We start from the raw sequence: 18909 nt of genomic DNA on the forward strand, positions 1-18909 counted from the left end.
AGAATGTGTAAAAATGTTGACGGCAACAATAGTGACCGGGGGGATAACACAGTGCATCTTGGTATACACATAGTTATACACATACCATGTTATTGTTTACCTAACTTTCTACTCTGTTCTTTCTTTTGGTTTCACTTTGAGGCAAGTTCTGGATATGTTGGATCTAGGTGACTGCCCAGACAAGGCATGCAACATTGCAGTTATCCCTCAAAATGAGAAAGATGCTGTCCTGAGTGATTGTGATAGCGATGGGTCAGATATGGACTATGGACAGGCCATTTGCCAGCCAGGCTGTTGAATGCATATGCTGAACCTATGCAAACTGATCATGACAGGAACAACTTTATCAGTGATTATGACCCACCCCCTCCATTGTTGATAATGAGCCTCTACCAGCCAGAGGGTCCAGTCAGAAGAGCCAAGGGCCTCTACAAGCCATAGGGGTCAGCCAGAAGAGCCAAGGGAAAAGTTGCAGGTGGTCAAAAATAAAGATTGAGTGTTCAAACGATCGAAGAGGCCTGCCACCGATGTGATTCCAAAACACATAGTATTCAGCCCAAAAATGCAAAAGTTTGGCACGAAACCACTGAGCCACGGAAGGAGATCTTTACTGGCCGCTACTGTTGAAGATCAGGTAAGATATAACAAAGCTTCTCACTGGCCAATCAACACGATGCACCGGTTCAGGAGAAGCCGTCATTGCGACAAACGTACTACCTATGCATGTGAGAAATGCAAAGCGCCACTGCACATTGAGGGCTTCAAGATATACCATGGATAGTAGAAAAGGAGATGAGAGCGAATGAAAAAAGGGCTGAAAAAGACAATAAAAGAAAAATAGAAAAGTTGATAAAGGGTGAGGAGAAGCAGAACAACGGACTAGGAAGAAAATAAAAGTCGACGATCAAGACAATCAAAATGACTGAAATGTTTTTGGAAAAGGTCAATTGATTCAAGACATACTGTATGACAGTAGATATACCAGGACTGACTGATCATAGTTCAAAACAGTGATGCACAAAACATGACTGCTATACAGTTGTTAGTGAATGTTGCACTAAAATGTCACAATGACAATGTTACAATGAATATTGCACTAAAGTACAAGTTCAAATGTTACAATAGTTACAATATTAATGTTTCAATACATGTTCAACTAAAGTAACAATGTTGAAATATGTTGGTTGTTTTGTCTTTACTCTCATTATTCATATCGTGTTGTATAAGGGTTTTTGATGTGTAAAATAGTCACACTAGAATGTGACGGAGCATTCTAGAGGCAATGCTGGGGACTGCCAGTGACAGAGTTTTAAATGTGTTAATAATTGGGTTGGGATTTATAAGATCTTTGATAACTGCATAGGAGAAATATGTTAATTTAGTATACGTAACATCCCACCGGTGACAATTGTGACCGACCATAAAATACTTTTCCACCTACTTTTCCACTCAAATTTAAAATGATTACTTCAAAGGGTTACTAATGACACTTGATTTGGAGATTTATGTCTGGGGAAAATTCGGGTTTAAATGGGTTAACAATATAAAATAGCAGTGTTGGGTGATTTGGAAAGCCATAGTCGGTCAATAAATATACCCGTAGAGGTTTCTCTTTAGCGCACAATCTGGGGATACAATACGATTGTAAGGTTCAAAAATTGTAAATCACAGCACAATTGAAAAATACATGGCACATGGAAACCTAAAGATGGTCTATGGTGATAGGTGTGATGGGCTGAGGGTTATGATTAAATATATTGTGTTTGGTAATGTATGACTGCTTCATATAAAAGTACTATATATGCACAATATACACTACCATTCAAAAGTATGGGGTCACTTAGATTTTTGAATAAGCACAGTTCTTTATTACAATCCCTGATCAGAAGAATGTAGGAAATGACTATTGTAGCTGGAAACAGCTGATTTTGAATGGAATATCTAGATCGTTGTACAGAGGCCCATTATCAGCAACCATCACTCCTGTGTGGCAATGGAATGTTGTTAGCTAACCCAAGTTTATTTTCAAATGCTAATTAGAAAACCCTTTTGCAATCGTTGGCACAGCTGAAACCGTGCTAATTAAAGCAATTAAACTGGCCTCGACTAGTTGCGTGTCGAGGTCATTTGTGGGTTTGATTACAGGCTCAAAATGGCCAGAAAAGACCCTTCTGAAACCCGTCAGTCTATTCTAGTTCTGAGACATTAAGACTAATCCATGCGATAAATTGCCAAGTAACTGAAGAGCTTGTACAACGCTTTGCATAGATTATGCTAGATCATGTACTTGGTATAGTCCCCACCTAACATTAGCTTGCGTTAATAGTGTAGTCTACATGAAATACCTTAGCTTGGCCCCAGTTCTGTTCCCACAGTCTTGCCAACTCATGGTCATTGGGGCATCAGTGACCATAGTTAGCAAAACAGCAGCACAGAAGTCTTGGACCAGGTAAAGAATTCCCGAAAGTACTGCTCACACATCCTAAATGATACACCTCAAATAGGTATGCAATAATCCCAAAATAAGTGTCAGATTTGCATCAGCCAATGCAACACATATGAAATTAAAAATCAGTAACACTAGTCAGGATTTCATAAACAAACTTTATTGATTAAAAAAGACAAAGTCGGTGAAAAACTGTACAAAGCTATAGACTCAGTATTCATCCATCTCTGGGGGCAGGTCAATGGTCAGCTTGTTGATAGTTTGAAGGAATGCATCCAATTCCATAGCACAATTGTCTGAGGGAAATAAAAGAAAGAAACTGAAATGACAAACTGACAATTCCAGTTTAATTGAACCCCAAATCCTGAAACGAACCTGAGCGTGGTAGGTTCTTCAACGGCGAAATACATGTGTATGTCTCAAGCACTTCAAAGTCCTCTTCAGGCAGAGATGGCATTTCTGGGAGACGTACCAGTCCAGGAAGCACAAGATGACTCAGGCAAACCACATCCTCTGGGATGACATAGTTCTCAAACTCTAGAACCACAAAGTTTAAAAAGTTAGTGGGTGGTTATCAGAAAGGTGGCAGGATAGCAAAGGGTAAAACACCAGAGTTAACTTACCAATTGGGTCATAGGGGATAAACCTCTCAATATCTGGGTATTCTTCTACTTTGGTCTGAGGGAGGGTTTTAACTTTTGTTTCCTGAAGAGAGAAAAATCATGATTACTATACAGATCTAGGCACACATCACCTAGCAAAAATAATTTGTCAAATTGTGAGCTTATGACCTGTGTCTCAAGGAGTTTGTTCTTTTGTCCATTTACAGCTGGCATTGATGGGATCTTGTTCACTGCCCCCAAGGCCTTACGACCAGACTGTAAAGGAGCATGAAACTTTTTTCCAGTTACAGGAGTCTTCAAGAGGTTCTCTGTAAGCATATATTTTAAGTGGTAAATAGGTTGAGCAAAGTATACACTTAACAATCAGGGACAATCGTTTACATTTTACTGCCTCAGATGGTAACAGAAGTGCATGTGTTCTCATGGTGGTTTAAACACCCAATGTAGCCTTGATTATGAAACATACAGACATAAACGAAGGTAAATAATTGACAATTGTAAGAAGGGCAGAGTACCTGGAACAGATTGCAACCGCTGGCGCATCTTCAGGGCAGGTGTATGGAGGGTTGCATTTCTCTCAGTGAAGATTGAAGCCATTTCCTGTTTGGGCAAGTGGTAATTAGTAAAATCCTGTTAGCTAGCTAAACAGACATTTCAGACAATTTGCTACCTAGGCTAGTCATTATCAACTATCAGGGGGTCCAAATACGCTTGAGGTTTATGACAACCCGAGAGTAACGTTAGTGAGGACAGCGTCCAAGTTCGATCAGATCATCTTTGGTTTGGTTGGTGGAAGGCATGACTAGTTAGCAGCCTTTTTACTCCAGGGAGGCCTGTAACGTTACAGATAACCCGCTGCTAGCTAGCGGGTGTGGCTGTTGTCATTCAACAGCGAGAGCAAGATATTTACATTGCTAATAAATGTGCAAACTTACTGTCAATTACTCACCGTTTGGTGACAGTGGTCATATGAGTGCAGCTTACCGTTCTCTTGTCCGGTATCTTTGGGCTTGCCCGTTTGTTTTGTTTTGGATGAGCGAAAATGTCTTCGCGGCTTCCTTTTTAAACTGCGCCTCTCGTCATCCCATTGGTGTACGTGCGCACCGGGGGAGCCAATCGCACAGGAGCTGTAAACGTGGAATAATGCGATGCCTCTTCTCTCTGCTTGAGATGATAATAAGGCTTTTGTGTAACAGTTACCTCCCGAAAGAAAACAGAAACAGACAAACATACATACGTGTGACCAATATTTATATCACGCTTGTTCTGAAGAAGTAGCATCAATTGGGATCAGAAGCTATATTATAGTTTAGGTCTATGATCATAAAGCTATAAACTCAATCACAACAGGCGAAGGCTATCAATCAAAATGGTTTGGCTACAGTCAGACATTTTCAAAAACGTTTCAACAAGACTGGTAATATAACAATTTCATGACAATGACCAGGGCACTACAATAGTAGATTTGCATCCACCTCTACCACAAACAATCTATTAAATGTTTTTCTGTGTGCATATAACAATTTTCACTTATATAAAATGTATTATCACTGATGCAAAAAATATTTTCACAGTTTTTTCATCTGTTTTCCCCTTCATATGTCATAATCCTCCTGGTATAAAGTTTAGCATTCGGTGGAATGGCTACTGGCCTTCATGAAAATGCCACGAATTTTAGAAAAATGACAAGTATTTTATGGTATTTTACTAAGGAAAATAGGGGAGAGAACCTATTAGGATGTATGGCATTTTTGAGTTGTGCAAACATTAATTCATCAGTTTAACATAGTTTATACTGATATGCCCACCCTTTAAAAAAAGTTTATATTTCAATTAATTATCTTGCAGTTCTGTAAAAATAATATCGGATGACAGGTAGGAGGAACATTCTCTCGTGTATGTCTGTTGTACGATGCAGTTTCCATTACCGTTCTCTTGGCAGCGGGATATTATGTTGGCAGCACGATCCCGGATGATATTTTCTAAAAATAAGAGTCCTATTATAAAGAAATACATGCTACATTTTGGGAATATAAATGGTTGTACTCTAGTGCAGTACAAGTGTTTATCACAGCATTGAAGCCACCTTTAAATAGTAACTTTCACGAAGAAGAAACATATTCGAAAAACAGATGTTTTAGGCTTAGTTACAGTGAAACACGTCAATCGTAGTCTTAATTTTGACAGTTCGTTGCAAAAGTGATTATATGTTGGTTTTATAGCACTAACTAAATCGACCTCTTTTTGTCCCTAGCGGTTCAACTCTACCATTGAAATCGTGATGTAGAGAGAGCCTCGACATCATCTCAAAGGAGGGGTTCGGTATGAAATACCTACACCAACTCAAGGTATTTGGCGATGGTATTGGTCTTTGGAGTGTACCAATATAATCTGCATGATGCTTCCTTGACTAGACTACTGATTGATGTTACACAAAATTCAAAAGGCACACGACCAGTTTCAACGTTTTTGCTTGCTTGTTTCATACACATCTATGTGCTTTACCGAAGAAATGAAACATGTAGGCTATGAGGATTTTATGTTTATATTCATAGCTACATCCATCGTAACAAGAAATAGATATTGATATAGATGACGGTGGTCATGTCTACTCTGATCTTTTCTTAACCGCTATGACTGATTGGTTGCACAGACATACTGATCCGCTAAAACAGTTGCCTCATAGTAGAGATCATGTGAGGATATAACGGAGCAGAGTGACTTGGAGAGGGCTTAGAGAGGAGAGGGCTTAGTGAGAGTAGTGAGAGTAGTGAGAGTACGTGGTGCAGACACAGATCCTCTCCAATGTCATCTTGTAGGAGCGGCCTGCCAGGTAGAATGCAATCCAAGTGTACAGCCATGTGAGGGTGGAGGGGAGGATCTGATGGATCACAGTGTTGAAGGCTGCGGATACATCTAGGAGGATGAGAACAGAGGAGAGAGACTCAGTATTGGCAGTGCGGAGAGCCTCCATGACACAGAGAAGAGCAGGCTCGGTTGAGTGACCCATCTTGAAGCCTGACTGGTTAGGGTCAAGAAAATAGTTCTGAGAAAGATAACAAGAGAGTTTGGTCAGAGACAGCATGCTCAAGAGTTTTGAAAAATAAAAGAAAGAAGGGTTACCGGTCTGTAGTTTTTGACGTCAGAGGAATCAAGTTGGTTTCTTGAGGAGGGGAGTGAATCGGATAATTTTGAAGTCAGTGGCGACACCAGTGGTCAAGGACGAGTTAATGAGGGAAGTGAGGAATGGGACAAGGTTTCCAGAGATGATCTGGAGAAGGGAGGAGGCAATGGGGTCGAGCGGGCAGATTGTGGGGCGGCCAGGTGTCACTAGTCGCAAGATTTCATCTGGAGAGAGGTCAAGGCGTCGGGGAGTTCCGTGTGAGTGGGACACATGGACTCAATAGGCTGAGTGAATGAGGATGTTGTCAACCTTCTTTTCAAAGTTGTAGATAAAGTCATAAAGGGATGGGGGGGGGGGGGGGGTGAAAGATTAAGGAGGGAGGAGAAGGTGGAAAATAGTTTCCTAGGGTTAGAGTGATAGGAAGTGGCTTTAGCAGTGGATACAGAGGAAGATAAGGTAGAGAGGAAGGAGTGAAAGGATGATAGGTTCTCCGGAAGTTTAGTTTTCCTCCATTTTCACTCAACTGCCTGCAGCCCTGTTCTGTAAACTCACAATGAGTCCCTCAGCCACAGAGCAGGAGGGGAGGGCTGAGCCGGCCGGGAAGAAAGGGGACAGTGCGAGTCATAGGATACGTAAAGGGAGGAGAGTAGGGTCGAAGAGGCAGAATCAGGAGACAGGAGGGAGAGATGATAGGATAGAAGAGGAAAGAGTAGTAGGAGATACAGAGCGAAGATTGCAACGGTGCGTGACCATCTGGGTAGGGGCTGAGTGGCTAGGGTTGGAGGAAAGCGGCACAGAAAAGGAAACAAAGTAGGGGGGTTGCAGTGAGATTAGTAGGCAAACAGCCTCTAGTAAAGATGAGGTCAAGCGTGTTGCCTGCCTTGTGAGTGGGAGGGGACTAGGAAAGGGTGGGGTGAAAAGAGGCAAGGAGGGGAAAGAGAGAGTTGGAAAGAAAGGAATCGAAGGCAGGCGTCGGGAGGTTGAAGTCGGCAAGTACGAAGAGCGGTGAGCCATCATCAGGAAATGAGCTAATCAAGGGGTCAAGCTCATCGTGGAACTCTAAGGACACCTGGTGGGCGATTGATGACAACAATGTTAAGCTTGAGTGGCAAAGTGACAAGTGACAGCATGGAATTCAAATGAGGAGATTGACAGGTGAGAGAGGGAGAAAGAGAAAATCTCAATTTAGGAGAAATGTGCAACCACCACGACGACCACCGCGACGACCAGATGCTTTCGGACTATGAGAGAAAATGTTGGGGCCAAAAAGTCAACGGACTGAGATAAACTCACCGTTCTTGACTGCAGATCAGTAGTTCCGAACACTGCCAGAGACCAGGAATTCCACATGGGTTGTGCGTGCAGGGTACACTTAATTAGAAGGGTTGCAGCCAAGGGGTGGGGAGCATCTGTAAAGCCTACAGGAAGAGGAGTGAACTGAGACACACATAGTTGCCAAAGCTACAAAAGAGCAAAATTAGATCATTTGAAAATAACTATCTAAAATGCTCAAGTGAGAGAGTGATGCGGAGCCTACCTCTCCTTCCTTTCGTCGAATCACTTTTTAAAGGTAAATCGCAACCCCAATTTCAGCCTTTGCCCAACCCCTTAAAAAAAAATGCTTTTAGGTGAGAAGGTACTCCATATCCCACTTTTACATCAGAACAAATAAGTTAGTTTTTTCACTATAAGCCAATATGTAGTTCATATACAGTGATTTGCGTTGTGGCATATGGAATGGTGTAGTGAAAGGCCATCAACACTCCATATTGTTCAGTGTCCCATGAAATTACACCATACATATAGATTCTACAGACCCTACTGGCTACTCCCAAACCCACTTTCACATCAGCATAAGGAATATATTTTTTTTCTTCCACTTTAAGCCCATATTGTCCTCAATTCAGTCTAAACATACGTCCCCCCCATACATTTCTTCTTGCATTTGCTTATAAACACAATACAAATCGACATTGAATAAAATGTTATCTATTTTTAATGTTATCCACCTTGCAATGTTTTTGAAATGCGGGCTTTTATTTTGAACGTTTCATCATTACCATAGGAAAGTGACGTCGTTGTTAGTGTTGCTAGCAGAGTGGTAGTGCAGCTTCCTTACATAGGGTCTTCATAAAAAAATAACCATGGCGGCCACTGAAATAGCTAGGCAAGCGGTGAGTACTATAATTAAGGATGATTTTCTCGTTTTCTTTTGGCTAGGGCACCGTTGTAGCTTGCTAAAATGATTAATGTGGTTAATTAAGTACTGGGTGAATTGAACTCAAACGGCATGGATAGATGTCGGTGGAAAGCCCCACTCGCCATGGTTGATGCAGCGTTTTTTTTAATAGGCTAACTCGATATCAAATTACCTCTATTACAACGTTACTATCGTAATGATACAATGCATTTAGATAAATATCGCTCATTACGTAACCGCATGATTTATTAAGATACAAATTCTTGGGAACATTCGATAGTCTGCATTTGCACGCATGCGTTCGCTTTTATGGTTATCGTTGCGATCCAGTATCCTCATCATTTCTCCATGAAATATGTAGTTACTTCACATTGATATGCTATTTAAGGATATTAGGACTAAATATATATATTTTTTATTCTGGACATTTCAAATTTCATGCATATCCGCCGTCTATCGTGGGTTCGATTCTGTTAGTAAGTTAGCCTATCGCGTTGTTTCTGTCAGCCCCGTTACTTTGTTTGCTGGGCGTTGTCGGACGTGCATAACGAGTCATATAGGGTACAACTGAGTGGGAATGATTTAATATTTGTATATAATATATACCTAAATAAAAACGAGGGTAATGTGGATTCATCAAAAGTGTTTTCATTAATTTCAGAATGTGAGAGTCAGTAGGCTTGAAAAGTCACTGGGAGAAGGATTGGTAGTTGCCCAAAAGCCGGCAGATGGCGATGCTGAGTCGTTTAGACCATCAATACCGGATCAATATCGCCATCTGCCGGCCTTTCGGCTAGATTGGTAGGCTAACGTAAATCGGCTTTTCGTTTTGTGTGCAGTTAATTCAAACCGAAATGTATAAATGAATGGACGAGCACAACAAGCATTATGTCATTGTGCAACTCAAGATGTGTCTTTGATTCCAAGTAGGACTTGGGTTTGGGAATGCTGCACCTGCACATGTAGGCCAGCTGAGGAGTGTTTGTTTCGTCAAGATAAACCATCTGTTAAACTAATAGCCTTTCAGCTGTTTAAACACAATTCTAACTATACAATTGACAACTGTTCACCCCAGTCTGCGGAACTATTTTCAACCTCTCCCATTTTAACTGAGCGGATTTTGCAGTCTGCCTCAATGCCACAATATATTTTCAAAACATTTAGGCCTTTTAGTGGTGGGGTTGCTTCAGTTAAGTCACTATTGAGGGCACGCTTTGGCAATACCATGTAATCTAAATTCCTTGTATTCCTGCTCACATAACCATCCTGTGCAGTTCTAGAAGCAGAGAATGTGTGATGATGCAACTTCCTTCATGCACACAAACATTTTTTTTACTGTCCTTGTGGGGACCAAACCCCTAAACCTAACCTTAATTCTAACCCAAACCCAAATTGTAACCCTAACCCCTAAGCCTTCTTCATTGTGGGGACCGGTGAAATGTCCCTACTTGTCTGAATTGTCCTTGTTTTACGATCCTTGTGCGAACTTCTGGTCCCTACAAGGATAGTAAAACCAAACTCACACACACACACACATTCATATCCATATTAGACCCTTATGAATTTAGGGTCAGGCCTACAACAGGAGGATCCATGTCACCTTAATCAAGTTGGGTAATTTATTATGATCCATTTATAACATAGAATTGTTACTCTCACACAAACATGCCATCATTCTACTGTGCATGGTTTGTTTTCAACACCTGTACAGTCTGTAACTCTTAAAATGTGATGTTTTACTTTCCATATATGGACATTGTGGTTTCAACGGTCTAGACTGTGCAGTATGCAAATATGTTAGCAGGAAACAGGAAGTGTATCACAGCTAGAGCACCAGAGAAAGTAGCTGAGGAGTTATCTTTATCGAATACAATGGAATGTGTCTGGCAAAAAAAATCTAAATTGTAGCTTAAACCATAGAAGATTGTAGCTATGGTTAACACTTCAGTTTGTGCCTTAACTGCACGACCAGTAGTTGTGGGAGTGAATGTTTGAAATGTCATATTTCTGTGTAGTCTGGTCTTGCATGAAATGTGTAAACGGAAGTGAAATAATAATATTATGGTCAGCCTAATTTTTACCTAAGCCTTGTCCATACCACCCCTGTTTCATATGCATCTGCGATTTATACCCGGCTGTTAATGATTAATTACACACCTTTACTCAGTGTTTCTTATTTCAAAATCATTATTTTGTCTTTAGGGAGAAGGTGCTCGTGCCGTCCCTCTAGCCGGCCATGTCGGCTTTGATAGCATGCCCGACCAGCTGGTCAACAAGTCTGTCAACCACGGCTTCTGCTTCAACATCCTCTGTGTCGGTGAGTGTGTCATGCGTTCTTCTCCTCAAGGCAAAATGGGAGCCCTTGTCCAATCCCCTATGTCAGGCATTTCCACTGTAGATGTAAACCCAGTTCATTCTGTCTTTGTCCCACTTTGGTTGCTTCTCACTGGCCAGCAGTCAACTCTGATCACCGTAGCTCATTCATCTTCAGTCAGTCAAGCTATCGTCTGGGACTGGGGGTAGAAATGAAGACCCTAAAATGATTCCAGTCAAATGTAATTCCGCATCTCCCCCCAGTAATTTCAAAGCAACAGACACCAGACATGCATGTTTATTTCACTCCCTATATTAGTGTCTGTCTGTTACAGTATCTCAGAATTCAATTCGGGTGACCTAGGCCTCATTTTGAGGTTGTATACAACTTAGCTGAATGGTGTTTGGGCATAATTGACAGAGAGAGCTGTCATATAGATCTATTATGGTGAAATGGTCTGGTTATGCCTGTTGTCTTTTAGCCTTGTTTTGATTTATATGTTTAAACCAAATGGTACATTTAGTAAATTTGGTTGAAAGTAGGAAACCGAGAATACAATCCCCGCTCCATTTTACACACTCTGAATTACTTGAAAGCTATCAGTGGCAATCAAAACATTCCAAAGCAATTCTAGAAGCCGAACGAACCTCTTATTACAGCCTACTCTAAAGTCAGAGAAAGCAAAACAGTTGTAAACTGCACAGACCTAAAGCTTAAAGCCCCAGAAATGTGATCCGGAGGCTTGTGGTTGTGGTCTAAACAAAACAGCAAGAAGTGAATCGAGATCAACAACAAAAATTCAGCTGTAGTACAGCGCCGTTTTGGATTCATAACGACTGCTGTTTTTCTTCACTAAAGTTAGATTTTTAAGATGCTGGTACATTCAAATGTGAACCTTTGGATGTCAGGGCCCCATCTTTAGCATGGGGTTCAGCATGGGTCCCTACCAAGTGAGATGCTCATAGCTTAGTTCAGCCCTGAGAAGTTTCTATAAGGAAGATGAGCGACCACAGAAACCTCTCGACAAAGACCCGAGGTGGACGTTCTCTCTCAGACACAGGCACTGTGCTGTTCCATTCTATCCCCCTTTTACTATTTAGTGTGCACTGATGCGCTGTGAATAGAAGACTACTACCGTTGGCAGTCCGCTGCGTGCTCCATGTGTATATGTGGTGTCAGATGAACATAAATAGGCCTGCATCCCAAATGGCCCCCTATTCCCTATGTAGCGCACTGCTACTACTTTTCTGACCCAAAATATTTTCTGGCACTGGGAGAGGAAGGCGGCTGGCTCACTTGACTGATAGCTTTGCACAGTATGAGTTTGTCAGAGCGCATCGGGACATCCGTGACTCGGACCCATGCTGCCCTTTTTTTTGTTTGTTGCCAAGGTCTGTTCCAGATATCAACCATGGTGAACTTATGATTAGCTTGTTGAAGCGCTGCCCTACTTACTCTTACAAGCACCCAAGATATTAGACGTTTCTTCGGCGTATCTTTTTTTATTTTCCGTTGGAAAGCTCCTCTCCTGCCAAAAGCAGCAGCAGAAGCCAGAGGGGTTCACACGTTACATTTAAGAAGATGTGAAACATGGGAAGTGTCCATATAATTAACATTCTGGTGGCATAGAGAGATCTGCTCTGCAGCCCGAGTCCAGATTGTAGAACTGCAGTCTTTTCAACAGGGATGCACAGTACTAAATACTGTCGTGCACAGTATGTAATGTGCCTTTTTCAAGCCCACATTTATTCTGACAATGGCCCAATCTGGGATCTTCCCTGCTGTTTAATGGTCATTTCCAGTAATGATATACTGTAGCCTATACCCGTTGATTATTGAAGAATATAGCTTATAAATGCCCAATGAGCTTAGTACAACTGCCTCACACAAACTCAAACTCCAGATACAGAGTCCACAAATAAAAGGACACAATAGGGAATTAACTGAAGGTGTGTGTTTTAGGGGAAACGGGCCTGGGCAAGTCCACTCTTATGGACACCCTGTTCAACACCAAGTTCGAGGGCGAGCCCACCCAGCACAATCAGCCGGGCGTGCAGCTCAAGTCCAACACATACGAGCTCCAAGAGAGCAACGTGCGCCTCAAGCTGACCGTGGTCAACACTGTGGGCTTTGGAGACCAGATCAACAAAGAGGACAGGTGAGAGACAATGATGTAGATCAACATGAATATAACGTGTGTGTGTATGACTTTGGTAAGAGAGCCCCAGGTTCCTCTTCATGTGTCTAAGAGATGTTTAGATGGTACAATAACTTTTGAGTCACATTCATTAGGCACAAAACAGAAGAAAACGAATGAATACGATCCTGGTGTTTATATACCACTACCCAGAATGTGTTATCTTTCACTCTTATTCAACTTGTATTATCCCTCTCCCCATACCTTATGGAAACACAATAGACATACCCCGAGACTTGAGCCAGGCGTCTTCAGGGCTAAATCATACAGTGTTTTGTCTGTGGGAAAGGGAGGACTCCTCTACCTGTCACTTTCTCCCCTGATGGCAACATTCTAGTCAACGTGGGATCCAATTGTCTCCACTCTCTCTCTCCCTCCTGTCATGTGATCCTCATTCCTCGTCATGAGAGATCAGAGAGAAAGGACGGATGATGTCATGTGAGCGCCAGGCCAGGCAGCTCTCTCTGACCTCAGTCTGTCCCAGGCCCCTCTATCTGCTCTTGTTAGGGCACCGAGGGGGAGGCTGTGCTAGATACAGGGAACCCTCTTGTAGGTCAGTGCTCCAGGTTCACACTGCTTCACATCAGTATCAAATGGTGGATGGGTGAATGGGAGCTAAGGGCTAGCAGTTAGCGACATTCGCCGCAAAGATAAGGCCACTTATATGAGCAGCCATTCGGCTAGCTTCTTATGAGGGGGAGTGGAGGTGGGAGGAGTTGGGAGGGCGGGGGCTAGACCTGTGTTTAATCAGAGGTTCTATCTCTCCTTCGTATGCGTGGTGCATCTTCCCCTTCATTGACGGTGGTATGCCTTTGATGCCTCCCCTCTGCTCCCTGATCCGCGAGCTCCCAAATATCTTCCACCACCATGTTCTGCCCGATGACTCCCAGCTAATGAGACCCAGCTCAGCTGAATGAGGGATCAGCAGGTTCTTTATAGGGAGCTGAGCTGTACTCACTTAGCGAGCTAGCTACCTCCCACTGAGTACGCTCTGGGACTAAAGAACAAAACTGGTTTTAATCTCTCACTTAAGAGATGCTTCACAGCACCTTCTAATATTATAAGATGGTGGAACTGTCTTCATTTTGAGTGAAACATTTTTAAAAAGGCAACGGTATAGCTACCCTTGAATCCTTCATAGACAATGATAAGATACTTTCTCTTTTTGGTGCTTCGCTGTCATAAACCTAGTTTCCTTATTACCTGTTTATCATGCGTTTATAACACATTAATAACACTTATGTTTTTCTCTCCTCAGCTACAAGTCCATTGTTGAGTTTATCGACACCCAGTTCGAGGCCTATCTGCAGGAGGAGCTGAAAATCAAGCGCACGCTACACAGCTACCACGACACGCGCATCCATGCCTGCCTGTACTTCATTGCGCCCACCGGACACTCCCTCAAGTCCCTGGACCTGGTAACTATGAAGAAACTGGACAGCAAGGTGAGCTGCAAAGCTAGCTAATTACACTATGATTCCAATGGAGCAATGGGCTCAATTCCTGCATGGGCCAGATACAGTATACTAAGTTGGTCTATATGTGTCACTGTCAATGTTGTGTCACTGTCAAAGTCGCTTTGGCTCAAGATATCTGCTAAATTACCATATTATGCGATCCTTTCATCGAACTCTGCTGATTTGAAGTGCCACGTGAAAAGCCGTCTTCCTAATATGATGGTAACCTCAGTTGAAGAGTCATATTTTTGTCATGGCTATTTATAAAATGCAGGGGGGGAAAGAGAAAGCTCTCTAGCCTCAAGATGATGGTGGCTCATAAACTCTTCCACACACTTTGCACGCTCACAGATCCGCTCCTGTCCTGTGACCGCGTCGGTGTGGGTCAGCCGTGAAATGCAGGCCCTTGGTCGCCACGGTGACCGCTCACTCTGTTTTCCTAACGCCACCCCAAAAAGCCCTATTTGCATAGAGTCTTCCTGGATTTCGGAGAAAGGGGCTCCTCAGTGTTTGCCAGAGCAGCTGTGCCCTACCCACCTCTCAGCCTCTCGCAACAGTGTGATCTTTGATCCAGAGCAGAAGCCTCCCTGTGTATACATCACACGGCCCTTAGCATCAGCCAAGCATCATTGCTGCGAGTAACTGTAAAGCCCTCCAAGAGCTAGTGCTACTGGATGGCGTTTGAGTCCGGCCAAAGTGAGTGAAACAAAAGTTGGTTGTGCAGGAGGAAGTGCAGTGTCTCTTGAGTTTATGGGCAACAATTGGTGGTGGGTGGATGTTTGACACAGACCCCCTCCCCCCCGCCTATTTGTGCTTCTTCAGTCCTGTGGGCTCCATTAAAGCGGATATTTGGATATACTGTATCTCTTCCCTCCCTCCCACTTCATGTTCTGCTTCTGTTTTTCACCAAACACGGGGGCTGGAGGAAGTGTTTCTTCTGAGCTACCTGGATCAGTAGGCTCTCATCAATTAACAATGTGTTTGGAGGGCTCTTCACGGGATGGAGAAAGCGTTGGAGGTTCACTAGTACTACTCTCTCTCACTACTCTCTCTGGTAAATGCTCTTACTGCTCTGCGCTGCCAGTTTAAAAAAAAAAATCTCTACTTCGTTCCAAGCTCTGATTATGTCAGAAATGTACATAGATAAGGCGAATCGAAAATGCACAAATATTCCTGAAGCTAGTAGAGACTAGAGGTGTACAGATATAAAAAGACGAGCTATATTTTTTTTGTTTTCGTATCCGGCTAGATGATATCCCTGCTTTTGACCAAGGCACAAGGAATCCAGAGAAACATTAGGAAGGGAGGGAAGACCCATATCTCAGGGTCTATTCATATCCTGTCTTGGCCAGATGTTCCCCAATTGTCTCAGGAGGTTTAGCTAGCTAGCTGTGATGACCTGGCTGCATAGGAGATGCTCGCATGTAAATGTGATTTCAGTTTTGTTTTATAAATTATAAAATATTTCTAAAACCCCGTTTTTGCTTTGTCATTATTGGGTATTGTGTGTAGGTAAATGAGGGGGGGGACTATTTAATACATTTTAGAATAAGGGTGTAATGCAACAAAATGTGGAAAAAGTGAAGGGGTCTTAATCATTTCTGAATGCACTGTGTATGTGCTTATTATAGATTAATCTTATTCCTGTACTTAAAATAATTCTCAGTGGAGAAGCTCCATCAAAGGGCTTTTTAGTCCAGGAACTAGGCTTCATCTTTATCTGGGAAACCAACCATTAATGTGTGGAGCTGAGACAGGTTTTGTATGAAATATAATTATTCATGGCTTCAGTTGGAATGTAGATCCAATTTTAAACAATTTATTTTCAGTTGTTGTTTTGTCCTGGTGAAAGTATAGTGTTGTAAATTGCATTTGCCATAAGCCTCAAAGCCAATCTTTTATTTAGCTATATCCCAAAGTATAGGCATTATTTGTTTGCACCTTGTCATTGTGTCTTCAAAATAATTGTGATTCAGTGTGTTTTTATCTTGATGCAAGTCCGTAAGGTATAACAAGATCTGTGTTATTTGTATGTATTTTGATGGATTCTTTTGTATACACGCAGCACACATCATTTCCTCATCAGTGGATAGCCTAATAACGTTTTAGAATCTAATTTAATCTCCTCAAATGAAAGGTCAACATCATCCCCATCATTGCCAAATCAGACGCCATCTCCAAGAGCGAGCTGACCAAGTTCAAGATCAAGATCACCAGTGAGCTGGTCAGCAACGGCGTTCAGATCTACCAGTTCCCCACCGATGACGAGACGGTGGCAGAGATCAACTCCACCATGAACGTAAGCTAACCCTTCTCTGATGCCGCTCATTGTAGTTCAGTAGCATTTCAGCAAGTTTTATCAATACAGACTTACTAGTTATAGTTGAGAAGTATAAGTATGGACAAGGTTTGATTAGGGAGAAATATCATATGATGCGATTCTTGATAGTCTGTTATCATGGAAGAAATTTTTGTGAGGACAGGCACATTTGGGCTCCCGAGTGGCGCAGCCGTCTTAAGCACTGCACCTCAGTGCAAGAGGCGTCACTGCAGTCCCTGGTTCAAATCCAGGCTGGAGCACATCCGGCCGTGATTGGGAGTCCCATAGGGTGGCGCACAATTGGTCCGGGTTTGGCTGGGCTAGGCCGTCATTGTAAATTTAAAAAAATTCTAAACGTATTTGTCTAGTTAAAAAAATAAAAATTAATAATTAGAAAACAAAATACATACAATACAGTGGACAAAATCATTACAGGCGTAGATATGGTTGTCTTTATTATGAATTGGGGTTTAGAAAAGGATTTTATGTTTATTTTAATATTTTATAGCAAAATGATGACCAGCCCTGTAGGGTTCACATACTTTCAAGCAGCACTGTATATGAATTTGCAATTTTACACCTAACATGACATGTCACGTGTAATTCAGTTTAATTGGTTCACTCTGCAATTGGTTCCCCTGTCAAGAGATATGCTCCAATTGATGAAAGTCTAAACAAATAAATAATGGAGTTATGTAATAGAGTGAATCCTTTCTCCACTACGGCTCTGCAGGGCCATTTGCCGTTCGCCGTTGTGGGAAGCACGGAGGAAGTAAAGATCGGCAACAAGATGGTGAAAGCGCGGCAGTACCCCTGGGGAACGGTGCAGGGTAAGCTAGGTCACGTATCACAGAGGAAATGGTAGGGGGATCCTCCCGCCATCGTTTCCCTCCCACTCATTCCGCCCTAACTTCCTAAACAACTACATTCATACCGTCAAGAGGGAAGCCATCACTGCTGTTTATGTAATCTCATTCATGTTTGTCTATTTAACACTGCATGGCTCCACTCTTGCATACATGTATAACCTACAGCAGCTGTTGCTTGAGTCATGTCACTTAGATGGGGGAAAAACCAAATCCCATGTCAGAAATTTGAGAATTTATTGATTTATCTCAGTAATGCTTGAAAAGTGGTAGGTTGTGAAACCTGTGACGATTATCAGAGAAAGTTACTGACTTACCATAGAAATATGACATGTCTCGTTATTTGGTTTCCTATGTTGTGCTCGTACGCATGTCAGTTTTGGCTGTGTGTGGATACGTGGGGGGTAGTATGAACTAGAGGTCGACCGATTAATTGGAATGGCCGATTAATTAGGGCCTATTTCAAGTTTTCATAACAATAGGAAATCTGTATTTTTGGGCGCCGAATTGCAGAATACATTTTTAAATATTTTTTTTATACCTTTATTTAACTAGGCACGTCAGTTAAGAACACATTCTTATTTTCAATGACGGCCTAGGAACGGTGGGTTAACTGCCTTGTTCAGGGGCAGAACAACAGATTTTCACCTTGTCAGCTCGGGGGATCCAATCTTGCAACCTTACTGTTAACTAGTCCAACGCAATAATGACCTGCCTCTCTCTCGTTGCACTCCACAAGGAGACTGCCTGTTACGCGAATGCAGTAAGCCAAGGTAAGTTGCTAGCTAGCATTAAACTTATCTTATAAAAAACAATCAATCATAATCACTAGTTAACTACACATGGTTGATGATATTATTAGATATTATCTAGCGTGTCCTGCGTTGCATATAATCTGACTGAGCATACAAGTATCTAAGTATCTTACTGAGCGGTGGTAGGCAGCACTTTCGTGCGTTTTGCCAGCAGCTCTTTGTTGTGCGTCAAGCATTGCGCTGTTTATGACTTCAAGCCTATCAACTCCCGAGATGAGGCTGGTGTAACCGAAGTGAAATGGCTAGCTAGTTAGCGCACGCTAATAGCGTTTCAAACGTAACCCACTCTGAGCCTTCTAGTAGTTGTTCCCCTTGCTCTGCATGGGTAACGCTGCTTCGAGGGTGGCTGTTGTCGTTGTGTTCCTGATTCGAGCCCAGGGAGGATCGAGGAAAGGGACGGAAACTATACTGTTACACTGGCAATACTAAATGGCCTATAAGAACATCCAATAGTCAAAGGTTAATGAAATACAAATAGTATAGAGGGAAATAGTCCTATAATAACTACAACCTAAAACTTCTTACCTGGGAATATTGAAGACTCATG

The 18909-nt window shown here is 42.3% G+C and overlaps 3 protein-coding genes across 11 annotated transcripts in view; 2 read left to right on the forward strand and 1 right to left on the reverse strand.

Moving 5' to 3' along the window:
• Positions 1-18909, forward strand: part of LOC100136046 (ribosomal protein L39 protein-like) — a gene marked incomplete at both ends in the record, with an annotated part of 31932 nt that overhangs the window by 7350 nt on the left and 5673 nt on the right. The window contains 2 exon segments of the mRNA NM_001124365.1: positions 6505-6526; positions 18188-18198.
• Positions 2585-4193, reverse strand: pttg1 (PTTG1 regulator of sister chromatid separation, securin). 2 transcript variants are annotated; one of them, XM_021584214.2, is made up of 6 exons: positions 4054-4193; positions 3585-3669; positions 3238-3377; positions 3070-3151; positions 2822-2983; positions 2585-2742 (listed from the first exon to the last, which is right to left on the reverse strand). In XM_021584214.2, exons 2-6 carry the CDS (start codon positions 3664-3666, stop codon positions 2657-2659), a joined length of 552 nt encoding a protein of 183 aa, XP_021439889.1. In that variant the 5' UTR covers positions 3667-3669; positions 4054-4193; the 3' UTR covers positions 2585-2656. The 2 variants fall into 2 exon arrangements, with proteins under 2 accessions (XP_021439889.1, XP_021439888.1); XM_021584213.2 differs by having other exon boundaries at positions 4019-4106.
• Positions 5379-18909, forward strand: part of LOC110505183 (septin-6) — a 28817-nt gene continuing 15286 nt past the window's right edge. For 7 of the 8 annotated variants that reach the window (XR_005041136.1, XR_005041135.1, XM_021584219.2 and 4 more), the window contains exons 1-6: positions 8210-8367; positions 10596-10710; positions 12670-12865; positions 14163-14349; positions 16499-16660; positions 17415-17511. Coding sequence is in view for 6 of the 8 variants with exons in the window: in XM_021584219.2 (XP_021439894.1) it covers positions 8338-8367; positions 10596-10710; positions 12670-12865; positions 14163-14349; positions 16499-16660; positions 17415-17511 (787 nt within the window). In the remaining 2 variants the exon portion in view is untranslated. Of the gene's footprint in view, positions 5418-8209; positions 8368-10595; positions 10711-12669; positions 12866-14162; positions 14350-16498; positions 16661-17414; positions 17512-18909 lie in introns of those variants that run through there. The other variant, XM_036969599.1, reaches the window with a different exon arrangement.

The sequence above is a fragment of the Oncorhynchus mykiss genome, chromosome 31, assembly GCF_013265735.2.
Source record: "Oncorhynchus mykiss isolate Arlee chromosome 31, USDA_OmykA_1.1, whole genome shotgun sequence".
In the NCBI taxonomy this organism is placed as follows: Eukaryota; Metazoa; Chordata; class Actinopteri; order Salmoniformes; family Salmonidae; genus Oncorhynchus; species Oncorhynchus mykiss.